This window comes from Hesperophylax consimilis, chromosome 10 (assembly GCF_061612785.1).
Source record: "Hesperophylax consimilis isolate HC1 chromosome 10, BYU_Hcon_1.0, whole genome shotgun sequence".
In the NCBI taxonomy this organism is placed as follows: domain Eukaryota; kingdom Metazoa; phylum Arthropoda; class Insecta; order Trichoptera; family Limnephilidae; genus Hesperophylax; species Hesperophylax consimilis.
The window spans coordinates 10728434-10744207 of NC_142845.1; the positions used below are offsets into that span (position 1 = coordinate 10728434).

A 15774-nucleotide genomic window follows, 5' to 3' on the forward strand; every position below is an offset into this window, starting at 1 on the left:
GCCAAATGTAACATTTTTTCCTTTGTAACCAATCACGTTGCATATAACCTCGGTAGCCGGTACACTAAGCTTCATTACTCGATAACTCAACATATGTGACGTAAGTTGTTCGTCCCTTTCCGAACCTGTCTGTTATTGTTAGAAGAATCCGTGGATACAATATGACATTAAGTTCGGGCTTGCAACTTCTTAAACCCCATTTTTATTAAATGATTCAGTTATGAAATAGGAGGGCATTGAATAGATAACACACATTAGAAAATCCTTCCATGTAGATTTTAATTGTAACCAATGTCACCACTGACGTAATACATTTTGGTTCTACCCCATTAAGCATGCGTTCGTCTCTCCTACACTTGCCTGACATCGTATATCTTTATCCTATTTTAATTTAATAATGTTGATAAAGAACAGTTGTTTATTAAAAATTTAAAGCCCACGTTGCAATTCTTGTGTTCTTCTTTATTCTATGGGTTATGGCGGATCTATCAGCGGTAACTCTCTTATATTATACGTTCGTCCGTGTCACCTTACCGGGTCCTGTCCCGTGCGTCGTGTTGATGCTTTGACCGCGCTTCGTGAGTAACGTATGCAAAGTTCAGTGATCAGAAACCCCGATGGACCGCGGCAAAGGCAAAACGGAACAAAAAGCGCTGCTAACTCTTCTTGCACCTCACGATCGATGTACAAAACTTCAGAGGATGTTGTATTACAAAGGTGGGAATCTTAACGACATAAGTGATGAAGTCGTGTAAAAATATTGGCGCGCGGCCCGGCGTAATGAACGGACTTACGGCCGAATTTGCTCTGGCAGGCCTGGGGATCATTGTAATTCTTTCTGATGAACCATGATGATGACAAAATTTCAGTTATTTCTAGAGGAAATCCTCGGAAAATTACTAATTAATTGTAAAAAATAAGAAAATTTGGTACTTACCGCCAATTTCGTTTTTATATAAAAGATTTTAATGGTAAGGTATTGTTTTTATTAATATTAATTTTAAACAACTTGTATCCTTAGGGATCGGTATAAACTATTTGTATTATTATTTTTGAATTCGTCGAAATTGATAAAATGTGATTCTCGGGCAAACCCCCGTTATTAGAGTCTTGTATCGCCTTTTTACATTTTTGACAAATATTTAGTCAGAAAGAGAGAACAAAGCTAATCGTCAGATTTTAATTGAAGCGAAGTGCAAAATAATATAATACATGGTCATAAACACGGCTAACACATCTCATGACTGCTGGATGTCCAATATGAAGGACCATAAATAATGAGAAAGATAAAAAAATAAGTGACCTACAATACTACTATAGAGGGGATGGGATAAAAAAAGTTTTGAATACTTTGGTGGTGTTGAGAATCGTCAAAACTGGTGACATTTGAGAGAGACCGATTTCCAAGGCTCGTGAATAAGAAGACAAAGTGGCCTGAAAAGTTCCTGCTTTACTACCTCGTGAACTCTCATCTCATCTCTTAATCCTCTTTCTAATTGTGATCTCCGCTCACGATTCCCAATGAATCGTCTATAAATTTCGCCGAAGTCGTTATTTAAATGTGCAATTTAATGGTCGCGCTCTCACTTCTGCCCGTTCCTTAGCTGTTTGCTGCCGCAATTAATTTCTTCCTTTGCTATTTATCGATCTTGAAAGTGAAACGAACAGTGCTGCGTGTTTATTGAGAGGAAGAAAGAAAGACACGCAGGCTACATCGCGATTGTCTTGCCAATAAACAATAAGGATAGCTAATACCCAACTATATCTATTAGAATACTGAACGTATACGAGTGCTCCTTTGTAGATGTAGAAACAACATCAACTATCAAATCCTACTTATTTATACACCTAGGTAGTAAGTTACTAGTACAAATTGTTTAATTAACAACAATGAATGAAAAAATATGGTTCTTATTCAATTAACAAAACTGGACGATAAAAAAAAACTTGTTTCGTATCGTGAATTAAAAGGGTAATCCCATTAATCATCCGGAAGTCGTAAATTATTTCCATACTCCTCAATATGTTGTGAATCCAGCTTAAAGCAATCGTCTTAAAATATAAATAATTGATCAACTTGTGAAATAAATTAGATAAAATATTTTTTCGAAATATATGTTAAGATTGGAAAAAAGGCAAATAGTTTTTTTCCAATGATAAATTTCTAAATATGTACACAAACAACTCTCATTTACCGGCCATTATTAAAAATGAAACATGTGTAATAACTATATATGTAGGTATATCCGTTCAAACAAGAGATGTTTTTTACCTAGATTTTCTCTAAAACATGAATATATAAGAGAGAAAACAGTACCTACTGATGGCGTAAAACTTTAAGTGTTTGTAAATCGATTAATCAGACGTTAGCTATCAATTAATTGCAGCTAATCCTCAATCTACTTACCTTTATTATTGTAGATTAATTAGTTTTATAAATGCAATACTACATACCACTACCATAACTTCCACAAGTAAGCACATTATTTAAATAAGTAAAAATATTCACGAGTAGTTCGCATTTTAGTCGATCGCCTTTTAAAGTTCAATCGAAACCATGAAACTTAAGCGTGTTAAGTTGTCGATTTAAAAAAAACTAACTTAGTAATGGTGCTGATATATCATCTATTAGTTTGTTCTGTCTACTAAAGCCACACAGAACAGGAGTTACCAAGAATTTATTATTTATTTATTTTAATAACTGACTAGACAAAGACGAAGTAATAGGGTAGCGTATGTCTCTTAACCCAATGTAAAAAAGACCTCACATTGTATTCCATAAATTATTCAGATATCTCTGTTGTTCTTTGTGAAGTTGACATCTTAAGGCCAAAACTGTCAGGACGAATATGGCCATTGTATGAATATGGGCATCCACGTGTGGAGCAGTCTATTTATCTGCATCACCTGTCGGTTACCTGCTCGGACGTTAGACAGACGTTGCTCCGATATTATTTGACAGGCTCCGCTGATCCCAAAATGGACGTATCTCAATTCCTGGATTTACATATTAAGGGGACAGTTCAATGCGTGCGATTGTCTCCGGTCGGTCGCATTAACTCTAAATAAAGGAAAATGTTTTCTCATTAAATGAATCAACGATGAAATAAATCAGCAAGCAACATGAAATATTGTGCATTCATTGGTGGTTTATAGTTTTCGTTATTATAAGTCCACACTAATTAGGAAGAATCCTCTATTATAATAGGAAAGTACGCTTGCAAACGGCGTATTGTATAGGGCTAGAAGATTTTTAATAGTAACTAATCCTATACAAATCTCCAGTACGCCCAATCGATTTTGGGAGGCACCTCTGGGCTGGAGCCCCACAATACTTGAATCTGTGCATAGGAGGGCGGTTCGTCTGATTGACAATCCATCGTTAAAAGACCTATTGCCATCTCTAATGCACAGACGCAATGTGGGCATGCTGAGTGTGTTCTACTAGTATTTTAATGGAGCGTGCTCGAAGGAACTAGCAGAACACCCATTCACAGTTGGTGTTGGCTTCACGAGAACGGGCTGCTTTATGGACTCGTTTTTGTGTAAGACGGCTCGTATGTGGAACAAGCTACCGGGATCTGCTTCTCCTCCTTCATATAAAATCATTTGGATGACATTGAGGTTTTTTTTTTCTCAGGGCCTCCTGTGAGGAGCGAAGTAAAAAAAAAAGGAATGCATATATAATCCTGGGCACTATCTTAACCTCCACCTTAACCCGCTTTACAACGCTGCCCAACCGGGTGGCGACATAGTTCCCCTGCCTTTACACTGTACAAACGGGGGCGCTCGTGTGAGATATCACATATGAAATAAATTTAAAAAAAAACGGCATAAAAGGTAAACTAAAAAACCCCACATGCTTTTCAAAGCCTCTAAAAAATTTTTATCTTTTTGGTATTATAATATTTTACCAGCGTGGTTTTAGAGCGATGACCGTATAGGTCGACACGAAACTCCAATCAATTAAAATATATGTTTGATAAAGTCAAGACTTGTACAATACCGTACGTTGTAAAGATACATTTTATTTGTATCTGAAATTCACCTAGTAGAGGTAATATTCGATAGCAAAATGACCATACAATTTCGACACTACAATTGCAGTGCTTCATACCGTGCGTCGGCACAATTCTTCAACACTGCAAATGCAGGGGTCCTGGTCCTAGGAGTTTAGTCATAGATTTTAATAAACCATAATTGAGATATAATTATACTATACTATGTATCATAAATAATATCATTATGCTTAACAAAAAACAAGAGGTATCAGAAAAATATTATTGTTTTCATTAAAAGTTAAAATCTGTTTTTTTGGTGCCTCATATGTCCGTTGTTAAAACACTGGGATCCAGTGTCAACAGGAGTAAGAATAAATTAATTATTTACATTTGTTTCCGTGATTAATTATTAAATATTCATACCGACAACTTAGTCAAAATCTGAACTTTATAAATAAACATCATAGATACATTCCGTGTTATAAACAAACATATTTTTACAAATTCTTTTCATTCTGCCAATAATGTGTTTTCTTTGACTTATTTATTGGCATTTAGTTAACGATTTGTAAAAAATGTTAACCTCGCATTCCCCGACATTTCCTTGAAGAAAGCAACCGTTTTTATTGATATGAATTCTACTTACTATACCTGGTGTATACATATAATTCTAAAGATTAGAAATTCCACAATATTGCATGTAAATACACAAGCTGAGAAAGCTCAGATATATTGTTATAAAACGATGGAATTGCATAATGGAGACATTGAACTAATGGCCTTTCCATGTCAGTTAGTAGCGAGGTCTGAATAGTCGGGATTCTTCTAGCTGTCCAAACTAACTGCCTTCTTTACAGAAGTAAAGTTGTTAGTACTTTGTGAACAGGGCTGTGTTAAGGTTTTGGTCCGCCCTTGGCAAAAATATTGAACATTTAAAAGAAAAACTATTTTTAAATTGTACATATTCGACAAGATGATTAAATCTCACTTGCCTTGCTCATCAGAAGGGTTCGTTTCTAAGACTTGTTATTTTAGAAGTCGGCTCGTACCTACCGTTGCTACCGGCATCTGATTTTGCTCCTTCATATAATCCTGGCTTCTTCAAGACTCGCATTAATAAATCAGGTTCCGATATATTTCAGACGCTATTGTGATGTGTTTCATAAAAATACTGCAGTAATTCAAACTAAAATTACAGTTGGACAGTGTATTTAAAGTTGGCAACAATTACATTGTACTAACTAAATAAGTATTACAAAGTAACAGTGTTGGCTTATCAGTCGCAATCATTGGATTACCATACTGACAATAACAAAAGGGATAGAATGAATAATTATTTTCAAAATATAGCAGTAAATAAATTAAAATAAAAAAGGTAAATGTAATATTATTCTAGACAGGTAAGTAAAAATAACTAAATAATAGAAAGTAAATAAATATACTAAAAAGAAACTAATTATAAGCATATTAAAATGAGATAAAAAGAATTTGGCATTCTCAGACTATAAAAATATTACCATTCGTTATTTCGGCTACTGGCATTATACCTAGCTCTCTCATTAAAAATGTAGGCGTATTAGATCTATCAAAAAAAATATATATAAAAATACAAAAATCAGTCATTTTAAATACATGTAGGATAACGAAAGATTTTTTTAAATATTTATTTTGAGGGATCAGTAGGATTTATAGGCCCTGTTAGGAGTTCTACCGAGCCGAACCCTCTGATATGAAAATATCTGGAGTCGGTGAATTATTTTCCCATTTGATCTCTGGTGAGTTGACGTGTTGTTCTTGTATTGTTTTGTATTTATTTTGCTTATATAATGCACTTGCATAATGTTGATTGACTAAATGATCATTTGTGGAAATGTGTGTGGAAGGGTTTAGTTTTTCCTATGGGGAAAGATTTAACCCGGACATAAAATCTGAAAAAATATAAAATTTACGTGCATAATATAAGTAGATAATAACAAGTAAATTAAATTGATATTAATACGTTCATTACGTAGATAATTATTATGTAAAAAATAATAATAATACGTGAATAAAGTAAATAATAATGAATAAGTAAAGATCATAATAGAAAGTCAATAGGATAATATCGAATATAAGGTCTCCACACTGATTTATAACATAAGCGACAACATTGGCATGAGTACCAAGAGCAATGTTAGCAAGAGGTTATACCTTATGACCGCATTTTGTGATAAACTTCTTAATATTTTTCAATTGGAATCAGTTTGGGTAAAATATGAAACCTATGGTATTTTGAATTTCGCAAAATGCCGCCCCAATAAAATTTCCGCCCGAGGCATGAGCCTGGTTTGTGTAGGTCTAAATACGGCCCTGTTGCGCATAGTTCGCAGATTCCACATTACTTGATGATAAGCAGAGAAAGACACGGCAACTTGTTAGACATTCTCGTAGTTTTGCAGCAGGAATGATGGCAGCAGATCAAACATGAGATCACGAATGTTGTCACGTCGCTAGAAGCCAGTAGCCAGTAGCAAGCACTGTACCGGATCTTCTCGGAGACATGAACACAGAAGTACAAGATTCTATACTGGTATTGTAGTAACGAACAGCGTCTAGATTAGGAAATCAATTTATAAAAATATCGGTTTTTTGCTTTTCTAAGGCATGAGTAGCGCGCGTTCATTCAGTCAATCAAATTATCATGAACGTGAAAAAGAAAAATTATTTAAAAATGTCTTTTTTAGTTAAAATATTAATTAAATAGTTAGTTTTCGTCTGTCTGTAAATTTGTTCGCGTGTACCGAGTCCGGTCAATCCTGTCAAGGTGGTAGCCGTGTTGGTTTGTAATCTTTTATTCCGCCAGAGTTCGCATGAGCGTTACGAACTGTCAATTATACTTACTTCATAGACCATGATGAACAGAGTAAATGGCGTCCATATTTTATATCAGTATTTTTTATCTTTTTTTCTATCATGCAGAAATACTTAATTTTTGACGTTCGAAAGAGAAATATTAACTCTTTCCAGTTTGCCTCAAATATTTATACTGGAAGCCATTAATAAAATCCTAAAAATAACCAAAATATTCATATTTTGCGTCGCTATCGTAAGAATTGGTTTGACTTTAAAATTTATTTCTTATTTTTTTATTATATGAACTAGATAAAGGTGAACATACAGTTTTCTTACAAATTCCCCACACAAACGAAAGTATCTACATTCGAAATATCGAGTTCTCTCCATTTTTCTACGATTTTAGTAAAAAATTTGGTAAAAATGTGGTCAGTATTTTTGACAACATTTTCCACGTTTGATGTTATAATTGTATTATTCAGTGATTAATGTTTATTTTGAATACGTACACCGCAAAGCAAAATTTATCTAGTTTCTAACACAATTTTTTTCTACGGATTTCAATGAGTTATATATAAAGAAGATATATACAGGGTGTATCGGCACGTACCCGACAAACTTTAACCAGCTATTCCTTAGCATATTTGGAGTAATAAATCTTATGTGCACTTTGCTGTCCGGTAACGTTTTTTCTTAATAATAAATTTATTATTCATATTTTCACCACATGTCACCACTGTTTTATCCTTTGTCAAAGTTTGAAAACCCATCTGACAATATTTTATTCGAATTCCATTGAATAATGCACGTGTGTACCTTTATTGGCGCACTTTACAATCACAACGAAATGGCACGGCACCATTCGTCTCATTTTTAACTATTATTATTTAGTGTGTGCGAAAGAGCGAAGACGCTTTTCGACATACTTGCTTATAACAGCTGTTGTACACGAAAAGCAATGCCAATGACAGTGATGTAGTGTGGAAATTTTTAATTTTTTTGTTTTTAATTGAAAAAAAAATGTTACCGGACAGCAAAGTGCCCATAACATTTTTTACTCCAAATGTGCTAAGGAATAGCTGGTTAAAGTTTGTCGGGTTAGTGCCGATACACCCTGTATAGCGCATTTTAAATACACAGAAAATATTGCAAACCGAACAAAAGTGTTGAAAGTACTAAAGGGTAAAGCCAAATTGTAATATTACACCTGTCTAAATTAACTAGTGTTAATAATATATATTTTGTTAAACCAATTCAACTTGTTTACATGTAAAGGTATCTAATAATTATAATAAATTTAATTATAATGACATATTTCCCCATTACAACAACTGAAGTCCCAGAGATTTGTTCGAGCGATCACTTGATCCGCTGATTGTTGATTGCTCGATCGATGACAAATAAAGAAATAATAGAGATTTATTACCGTTGGTAACCGCCAGGATCCGGATGAAGGGCTGCTCCGGAGTCCTGTCGTCATAGTAACCGGAATACAGCGAGATCCCCGTGTTGGTGATGTCCTGCCATACGCCATCCTGAAAAAACAAACCAACAAGACACGTTAGATACTTTATTATATTATAAATCAAAAGCTTAACGTTTATAGGAATTTCGCTTGTAGATCAGTCATAATTTTATCCTTCTTTCTCTTAGAAGACGCACGTAGTAGAAAGAGAGATTGAAACGGAGCTCTAACTGGCAGGATTATATTATAAGCCGTAGTCATAATTCATTTCCAGTTATTAACAGGGATGTATTCCATCACCGTTTAATGCCAAATTGTCCCTACAAGGACATGAAATGAATTGCATTAGGCGCCAATTAAAAAATATAACAGAGCCATCGGTTTTTCCCATGTAAACCCATCAGTCGTGACGTTTTGCAAACTACTTGATAATTTCCTTTTTAGTATATTATATACATATACGTATTTTACGTCAGTGAGGAGATATTTTAAAGGGAAAACCATTTGATGATTCCTATCTGATAATATTATTATGCTATCGTCTCGACGTTTTCGGCCCTCTGATTGGTCAAATTCAAATCGTATGTTTCGGGTAAATTCCGCATAGCTTTCGCGCAAAAAAAAATAAATCGGGGGTCTGCAGGTAAAAAACGACCACTCTGCCACTCAATTTTAACCGACCGTAAGGTTCATTTCGGTTTGCAGGCGACCGGACCCAAAAATGTAAGACCCCATTTCATACTAAAATACTGTTACAAAATTTACCTGCCACCCCACGGCGACCAAAACTGGAATCTATCATAATTTACCGAAGAAATTCCGCCGTAGTTATATTTCCAAGCGGCAGGATCACCAGAAAAAGTTTTGACAAGGAAACTTTCCTACAAAAAACATATTCAAATTTTTTTTTGCCGTAATACCGATAGGAAATGTACTATTTTTTGGATCGCCTCATGTAATACGAGATTTCTTCTGCTCATGTAACTTCTGGATAATATCGAAGAAAATATGTTTTTAAAGTTATAATCGATTGGATTTATAATTTTTATTGTAATGTAATAAACATTACAATAAAAATTATCCATAATTACGTGTTAAATATTTGATTTTTGTAAAGAATCACGCGTTCTGAGGTTCCTTGAAAATTTAAAAATATACCTAGCCACTTAGAAGAAAATCGCGGTAGGTACCGGCTCCAGTTAGCTGTCAGGTAGCTTAAAGGTGTCAGTTAGCTGTCGATATTTTGAAACTTGAACAATTGAAATTTGCTGAAATATAACATTGAGATTTGATACTGGAAACAGATAGAATTGTTTTAAAGTATTATTTTTACGATGATTCTTTGCGAAACTTTTACTTAGTTGAGATTGTTTTTGTATGATTCTTCCAAACCTATAATTCCGTATATAAAAAGGGTGAACAAGGGCATAGAACACATTTTTGAGTGTTTTCGCATTTAAAATATTTTTTAACCTGACAAAAAAATATTTATTTCACGTCCTTATTCTCTTTGCTAGTTTTGTAATGTGGCTGTTCAACTTCAAGTTTTGATCAATGATCACACCGAGATATTTAATTTCAGAAGATTAGTTGATTACAAATGGAATAGGATCATGTCGTTTACATAAACGTTTGATGATTATTTCCATAAAATTATTACATTGACGAATTTTATGTCAGTGAAGAGATATTCAAAAGGAAAAATCCTTTCATAATAATATTATGACGATGTATTTTACGTCAGTGAGGAGATATTATTTAAAAGAGAAAATCCCACACATTTCTCAAAAAATCTCTCATCTGACGTCACCTTCATCTCTGCCTGTGACGAAATATATAATGAATTATTTTATCAATGAGTGTTTCAATTCTGGGCTGGTACTACGGGCACTACGGCAAGCATGAGGCATAATAAACTTGCAGATAGAAGCAGCCTACTTAAGTTCAAGAATCCCTCTTTCACAACCTACAAAAAATGCGCATCTGTCGGCAAAAACAAAAAAAAACTAAATAAACTTCGTAGGGATAACATCTTACACGTTGTCTTTATGTTCTTTCTGGTTTGTCTCATTTGCATATTAATATCCTCTCAAGTATAAAACTAATTTAGTTTGATCTGAAAAAAATACCAGAGCAATCAAGGCAGTTTGATTCACGATAATCGAGGAATAAAATTTGATATATCGATTAATTATCACAAATCCCATATTAATATGTGCAGATTGTAGCAATACCGATATATCATTCGTAACGTGTTTCATAATAGTCAGGTAATTCATTTAATTATAAGATACATATCTGATGAGCTTTTATGAACAGGTTAACTTCACTGAACACCAAAGCGGTGGATGTATTTCACAGAAATTAAATATTTTGGTGGAATACAAATAGTGTGCTGTGATTTAGGGTATTAGATTGGTCAAGTATATTGTGAATATTTACTGTTGATTTTGTGTCATTTAATTAGTTAAAACATAGTTTTACCATCCGGCTTCACTCGTGGTAATTAAATTCATTTGAATATTTTACTTTAATTAAATGGTCAACATTTTTTTATTAAAAAAAAACATATTTGAAGATTTAACGCCTCATTTAATATTAAAACGCTCTTATAGTTATCCTAACAATCCAGTTCCTACCTAAATTGCCTTTTCACTTGTTTTGTTCTATTACCCTAAGTTCTTATTCGAAGAAAGCAAGTACTAATCATTCGGTACACAACACCTCTTAAGGCAAAGCTTAATACCAAATCGATATTTTGATTAATTTTTATAACGAATTGGTGTACATTATGAATACCAAAAAATATGATTCAGATAAATTGATGGTTTACTCAATAAAAAATATAAATGTAAACTACTAACAATATATTTTTTCAATATAAATGTATGAACGCATAAAGGAAACAACTTTAAAAAATACAGTATTACAGCTAAGATTATCTTTAACAGTTTCACTTGATTAACTTTTTTGCTTTCTTATAAAATTATTTACAAAATAAATAAAAACCAGTTTTGTGCTTGAAATTGAACGTTTATAGTCTCCGTTTGTCAAGCGATTTTAATGCCTATTACCTACAATATAAGGTATACCAAGATTATACACATTTTTGGCTTGTAGCTGCCTCTTAATACCAAGTTAACTATTTTACGTCATTTTTGTCGATCTCATTTTCAAATTCAGAATTAAAAATATTATGTACTTTTAATTTTTTCTTATTTCCATGTTTCGGTATTTTTTATTTGTGTTTTCTTCGTATTCAATGATGTATAACTTTGCTAGGTTATTCCAATTAAATTAAATATTCAAGCTTCCATAAAATTTTCATTTTGCGGCTTGACACGTTTTACCACATGACAGTCGATATCTTTATATCTTTAATAACATTGTAAACTTTGGTAAAATCACATAGCATTTTTTCAGTTGTCGATTCATTTCAATCCAATCAGCGACTGTCGATAAATTTTTCAATCGGCGATTATCGTGTCTCATTCATCAGGAGCGCAGAGAACAGACGGTTGAAGTTATAAAGTTACAATCAAGATGTCCGATACGGCCGATGATTAATGTCCACGAACTATTAACGATTACGTATTGCTAATCTCGTTCCGAACCAGCTCGCTGTAATACGTAAGACTTGCAGGTATAAAAATGCCGCAGTGCATCCACCGTCTACTTAGGATTTGATGAAGTATTGTAAGCCACGGAGGGGCTTAGCGGATAAGTCTCGCGATGGTGGTAATGGGACTAATATTTTATCGGTGCATACAATTACTTCCATCACCGATGCATTAAATTAATTCAGTTAGATAAATTTCACTGTTCATCATTCTAAAAAAGATGGTGGGTGTATTTATAAATTGTTTTAACTCTTGACTATCCTCAAAACTTCTTTACAAAAAGTTTTTAATTTTATTTAGCTAGTTCATTTATTAGTACATTACTTTTAAGAAGAGTATAGCCGAAGCAACGTAAGTCATCACTGTCTCAATATACAGGGTTTTCCAATAAGAGGTGTTATATTAAATAGCCCGCTATTTCGGTAGATGTTACTGTATGTTTTGAAGCTGTCATTTTTTGTCATTTGACAAGTAAAAACTACGCCATTAATAAAAATGGAACGATACACGCTTCAACAACGCATTAAAATTATTAAATTTCACTTGAGTGAATCAAATGCAAATCATCTTGAGTGATGAGGCCCATTTCCACCTCGGTGGCTTCGTCAACAAGCAAAATTGTCACATCTGGGGTTCGGAAAACCCAAGAGTTATTGTTGAAAAATCTTCAATGTGTGACTGCGGTTTATGGTCCGGCGGAGTCATTGGACCTTACTGTTTCGAAAATGAGGCTGGAGTTACAGTTACGGTGAATGGATTGCGCTATCGAGAGATGATTAGTGATTTTTTATTGCCGGAATTGGATGGTATTGATCTGGACAACGTTTACTTTCAACAAGACGGCGTTGCGTGCCAAGCAAGCAACGAAACCATTGATCTTTTATGATTGAATATCAAAATAACACCTCTTATTGGAAAACCTTGTATTTATATAATTGGTTTCAAATTTTTCCGTCTTCTTTAAAATAATTTATATTGCCTTTTTTACTGTAAAAACCAAAATTTTAATGTAAAGCATTTTAAATCAAGCCGTTAACAATAACACTCCTTATGTAGATGGCAATAAGATTTCAATTCCCGCTTAACACGAGCCGCCTCTATTACGCGAAGCAAAAACGTCGGCGAAAAGGGTAATTAATTTACGAGGTTCAGGCACAAATATTTCAATGTTTTACGATCATTTTCTAAAAAACTTAATTTGCCACATTATACGTTTGTTTCGTTAGGTTCGTAAGTATGAGATATTGAAATTTAAAAGAGAGGTCAAATTTTCAAACCAAACACACATGATTTTGCATTACTACATAGCGCTTCGCCTTAACTGGAGAAATTGCCAGCATCTTAACTATTTCTCACATATTTACATTATTTTACTACAGTTAAATTGAATGGATTTTTTAAAGGTCCATAACTCAAGAACGTTATGTCGTTTCGAGCTAAAAAATAGTTGCAATGACCTAGATAGAAAAATATTATGACCGTTTGGAAGATTCTACTGATTCAGAATAAACAGGCAAAATTGCTGCTTCATGATTAGATTTTATCTTCAAGCGCATAAAAAGCCCATATCTGCAATGCACACTTAAACCTAATCATGTAAATCTATATACAGGGTGTATCGGCACTAACCCGACAAACTTTAACCAGCTATTCCTTAGCACATTTGGAGTAAAAAATGTTATGGGCGCTTTGCTGTCTGGTAACATTTTTTTTTATTGAAAACAAAAAATTAATAAAAATCCACACTCCGTCACTGTCATTTGCACTGTTTCTCGTGTTCAACAGCTGTTACACTAAATAATAATAGTTAAAAATGAGACGAATGGTGCCGTGCCATTTCGTTGTGATTGTAAAAGCGCGCCAACGTAGGTACGTACGTACATTATTCAACGAAACTCGAACAAAATATTGCCAGACGGGTTTTCAAACTTTGACAAAGGATAAAATATTGGTGACATGTGGTGAAAATAGGAATAATAAATTTTTTATTAAAAAAAAATGTTACCGGACAGCAAAGTGCCCATAACATTTTTTACTCCAAATGTGCTAAGGAATAGCTGGTTAAAGTTTGTCGGACACGTGCCGATACACCCTGTATATTATATTTAATCACAGTGGAACCAGTGAGGGGAGGTAGATATTCTCTGTAACATATAATCACCCGATCTCAACAAGAGGCTGTGAGCAGGAAGATGACATGTTGTTGTACAACTTAAACGCTGTATTTGAATACGAGATGTGTGTAATTTGTATACAAAGGCGCGTCTTACAAATTTACTAAGAAGATAATAGATTGTTCTTTGTTTTGTGTGACAAAGCCGGATGTATATTTGAATAAACATTGTTTGATGTAAGTGTTGTCATGCTTCAAGTTCTGTTACAAGTTAGAGTAGTCAGCAAATGTCTAAAAGTTCTTGTTGTGCAGAAATCATATGAAAAATATAGCGTAACCCAGAATATATGAAGAACATATCATGACATCCGTAGAATAAGTTGCCAACGATGAAAAAAAAACAGTAGGGTACTCTTCATTAAAAATATATATCATATGTTAATAAGTAAACAAAAAATAAAGGTCAACATTAAAATTAATTAATCCAACTTGCATTTTGTATACAGTGTTGTCTTAAAGCAAGACTGCAAATTATTATACAAACTTGTATTTTGTACACAATTTTGTCTTGAGGCCCCGTAGTAAGCGTTAAAGATGGTTTAAAAGGGAGAAATGTAAATACGAATTTAGCTTTAAAATACCTTCTATGAAATACTTCAAAATTATATTAAAAAACGTCAAAAAACAATAGCACCGCCAAAAAGTAAGCACAAACACATAAAACCGTGGATTACGCGCGGACTAATAATCTCAATACAACACAGAAACAAACTTTTTAAGATCTATAAAAATCACGAAAAATATTGCATATCCAAAAACGAAGCACAGAACCACACCAAACGAAACGAATACATTTTATTTAGAAACTACCTAAACTCAATCATAAAAAAACAAAAACAACAATACTACTCTACACAACAACATAATGCTCACAACGACTCCAAAAAAACATGGTACGTCATAAACGAAATCTCAAACAGGAACGAAAAAGTTCATAAAATTCCTCAAAAAATCATTACTGACAATAACACAACCATCGAAGACGCTGAGAGCATTGCAAACAATTTCAATCACTTCTTTACAAACATCGCCTCAACACTTATAGATGATAATCCCAGTCTTAGCATTCACTCGAATCAAATTCCTCCCGGCCTTTCATATTCTAATGTCACTACATATGAACTATCTACATTAAAAAAAATAACAAAACTTGAAATCTCAAAACAAATTGACAACCTTAAAGAGAAGTGTGCAAATGGCCCAGATAACATTAGCAATACCACAATTAAATCAATTAAAAAGCATATAATCATTCCAATACATCATACGAGTATTTTCAACAACTGCATCAGACATAGCATTTACCCCAATGATTTCAAACTCTCTCACATCATTCCAATACATAAATCCGGATCTCAATTCAAAACAGACAACTACAGACCAATAACTATAACTTCTCAATTATCCGAAAATTATGCGGGTAACTCGACCCTCGAGGACGGAGGTGCTGTTCCGCCGTCGGTTCCTCACTGCGGCTTCTATATGAAAAAGCTGAGGATCCGGCATCGGGATGTACTCCACGTCATACGGGGGCTCGATGTTAACAAAGCTAGTGGACCTGATGGAATACCTGCCCTGGTATTGCAGAGGTGTGCTGCGGAAATAGTTCCAGTTTTGACAAAGCTCTTCAAAATGTCCCTGAAGTGTGGCACTGTACCCTCTCGTTGGAAAAAAGCATTCATT

General features: G+C 33.8%; 1 protein-coding gene across 1 annotated transcript in view; it reads right to left on the reverse strand.

The window, feature by feature from the left end:
• The window catches only part of LOC149420269 (uncharacterized), a 59947-nt gene that overhangs the window by 16571 nt on the left and 27602 nt on the right, over positions 1 to 15774 (reverse strand). The window contains exon 2 of the mRNA XM_089636066.1: positions 8260 to 8368. Within this exon, the coding sequence (XP_089492192.1) occupies positions 8260 to 8368 (109 nt within the window). The remainder of the gene's footprint in view (positions 1 to 8259; positions 8369 to 15774) is intronic.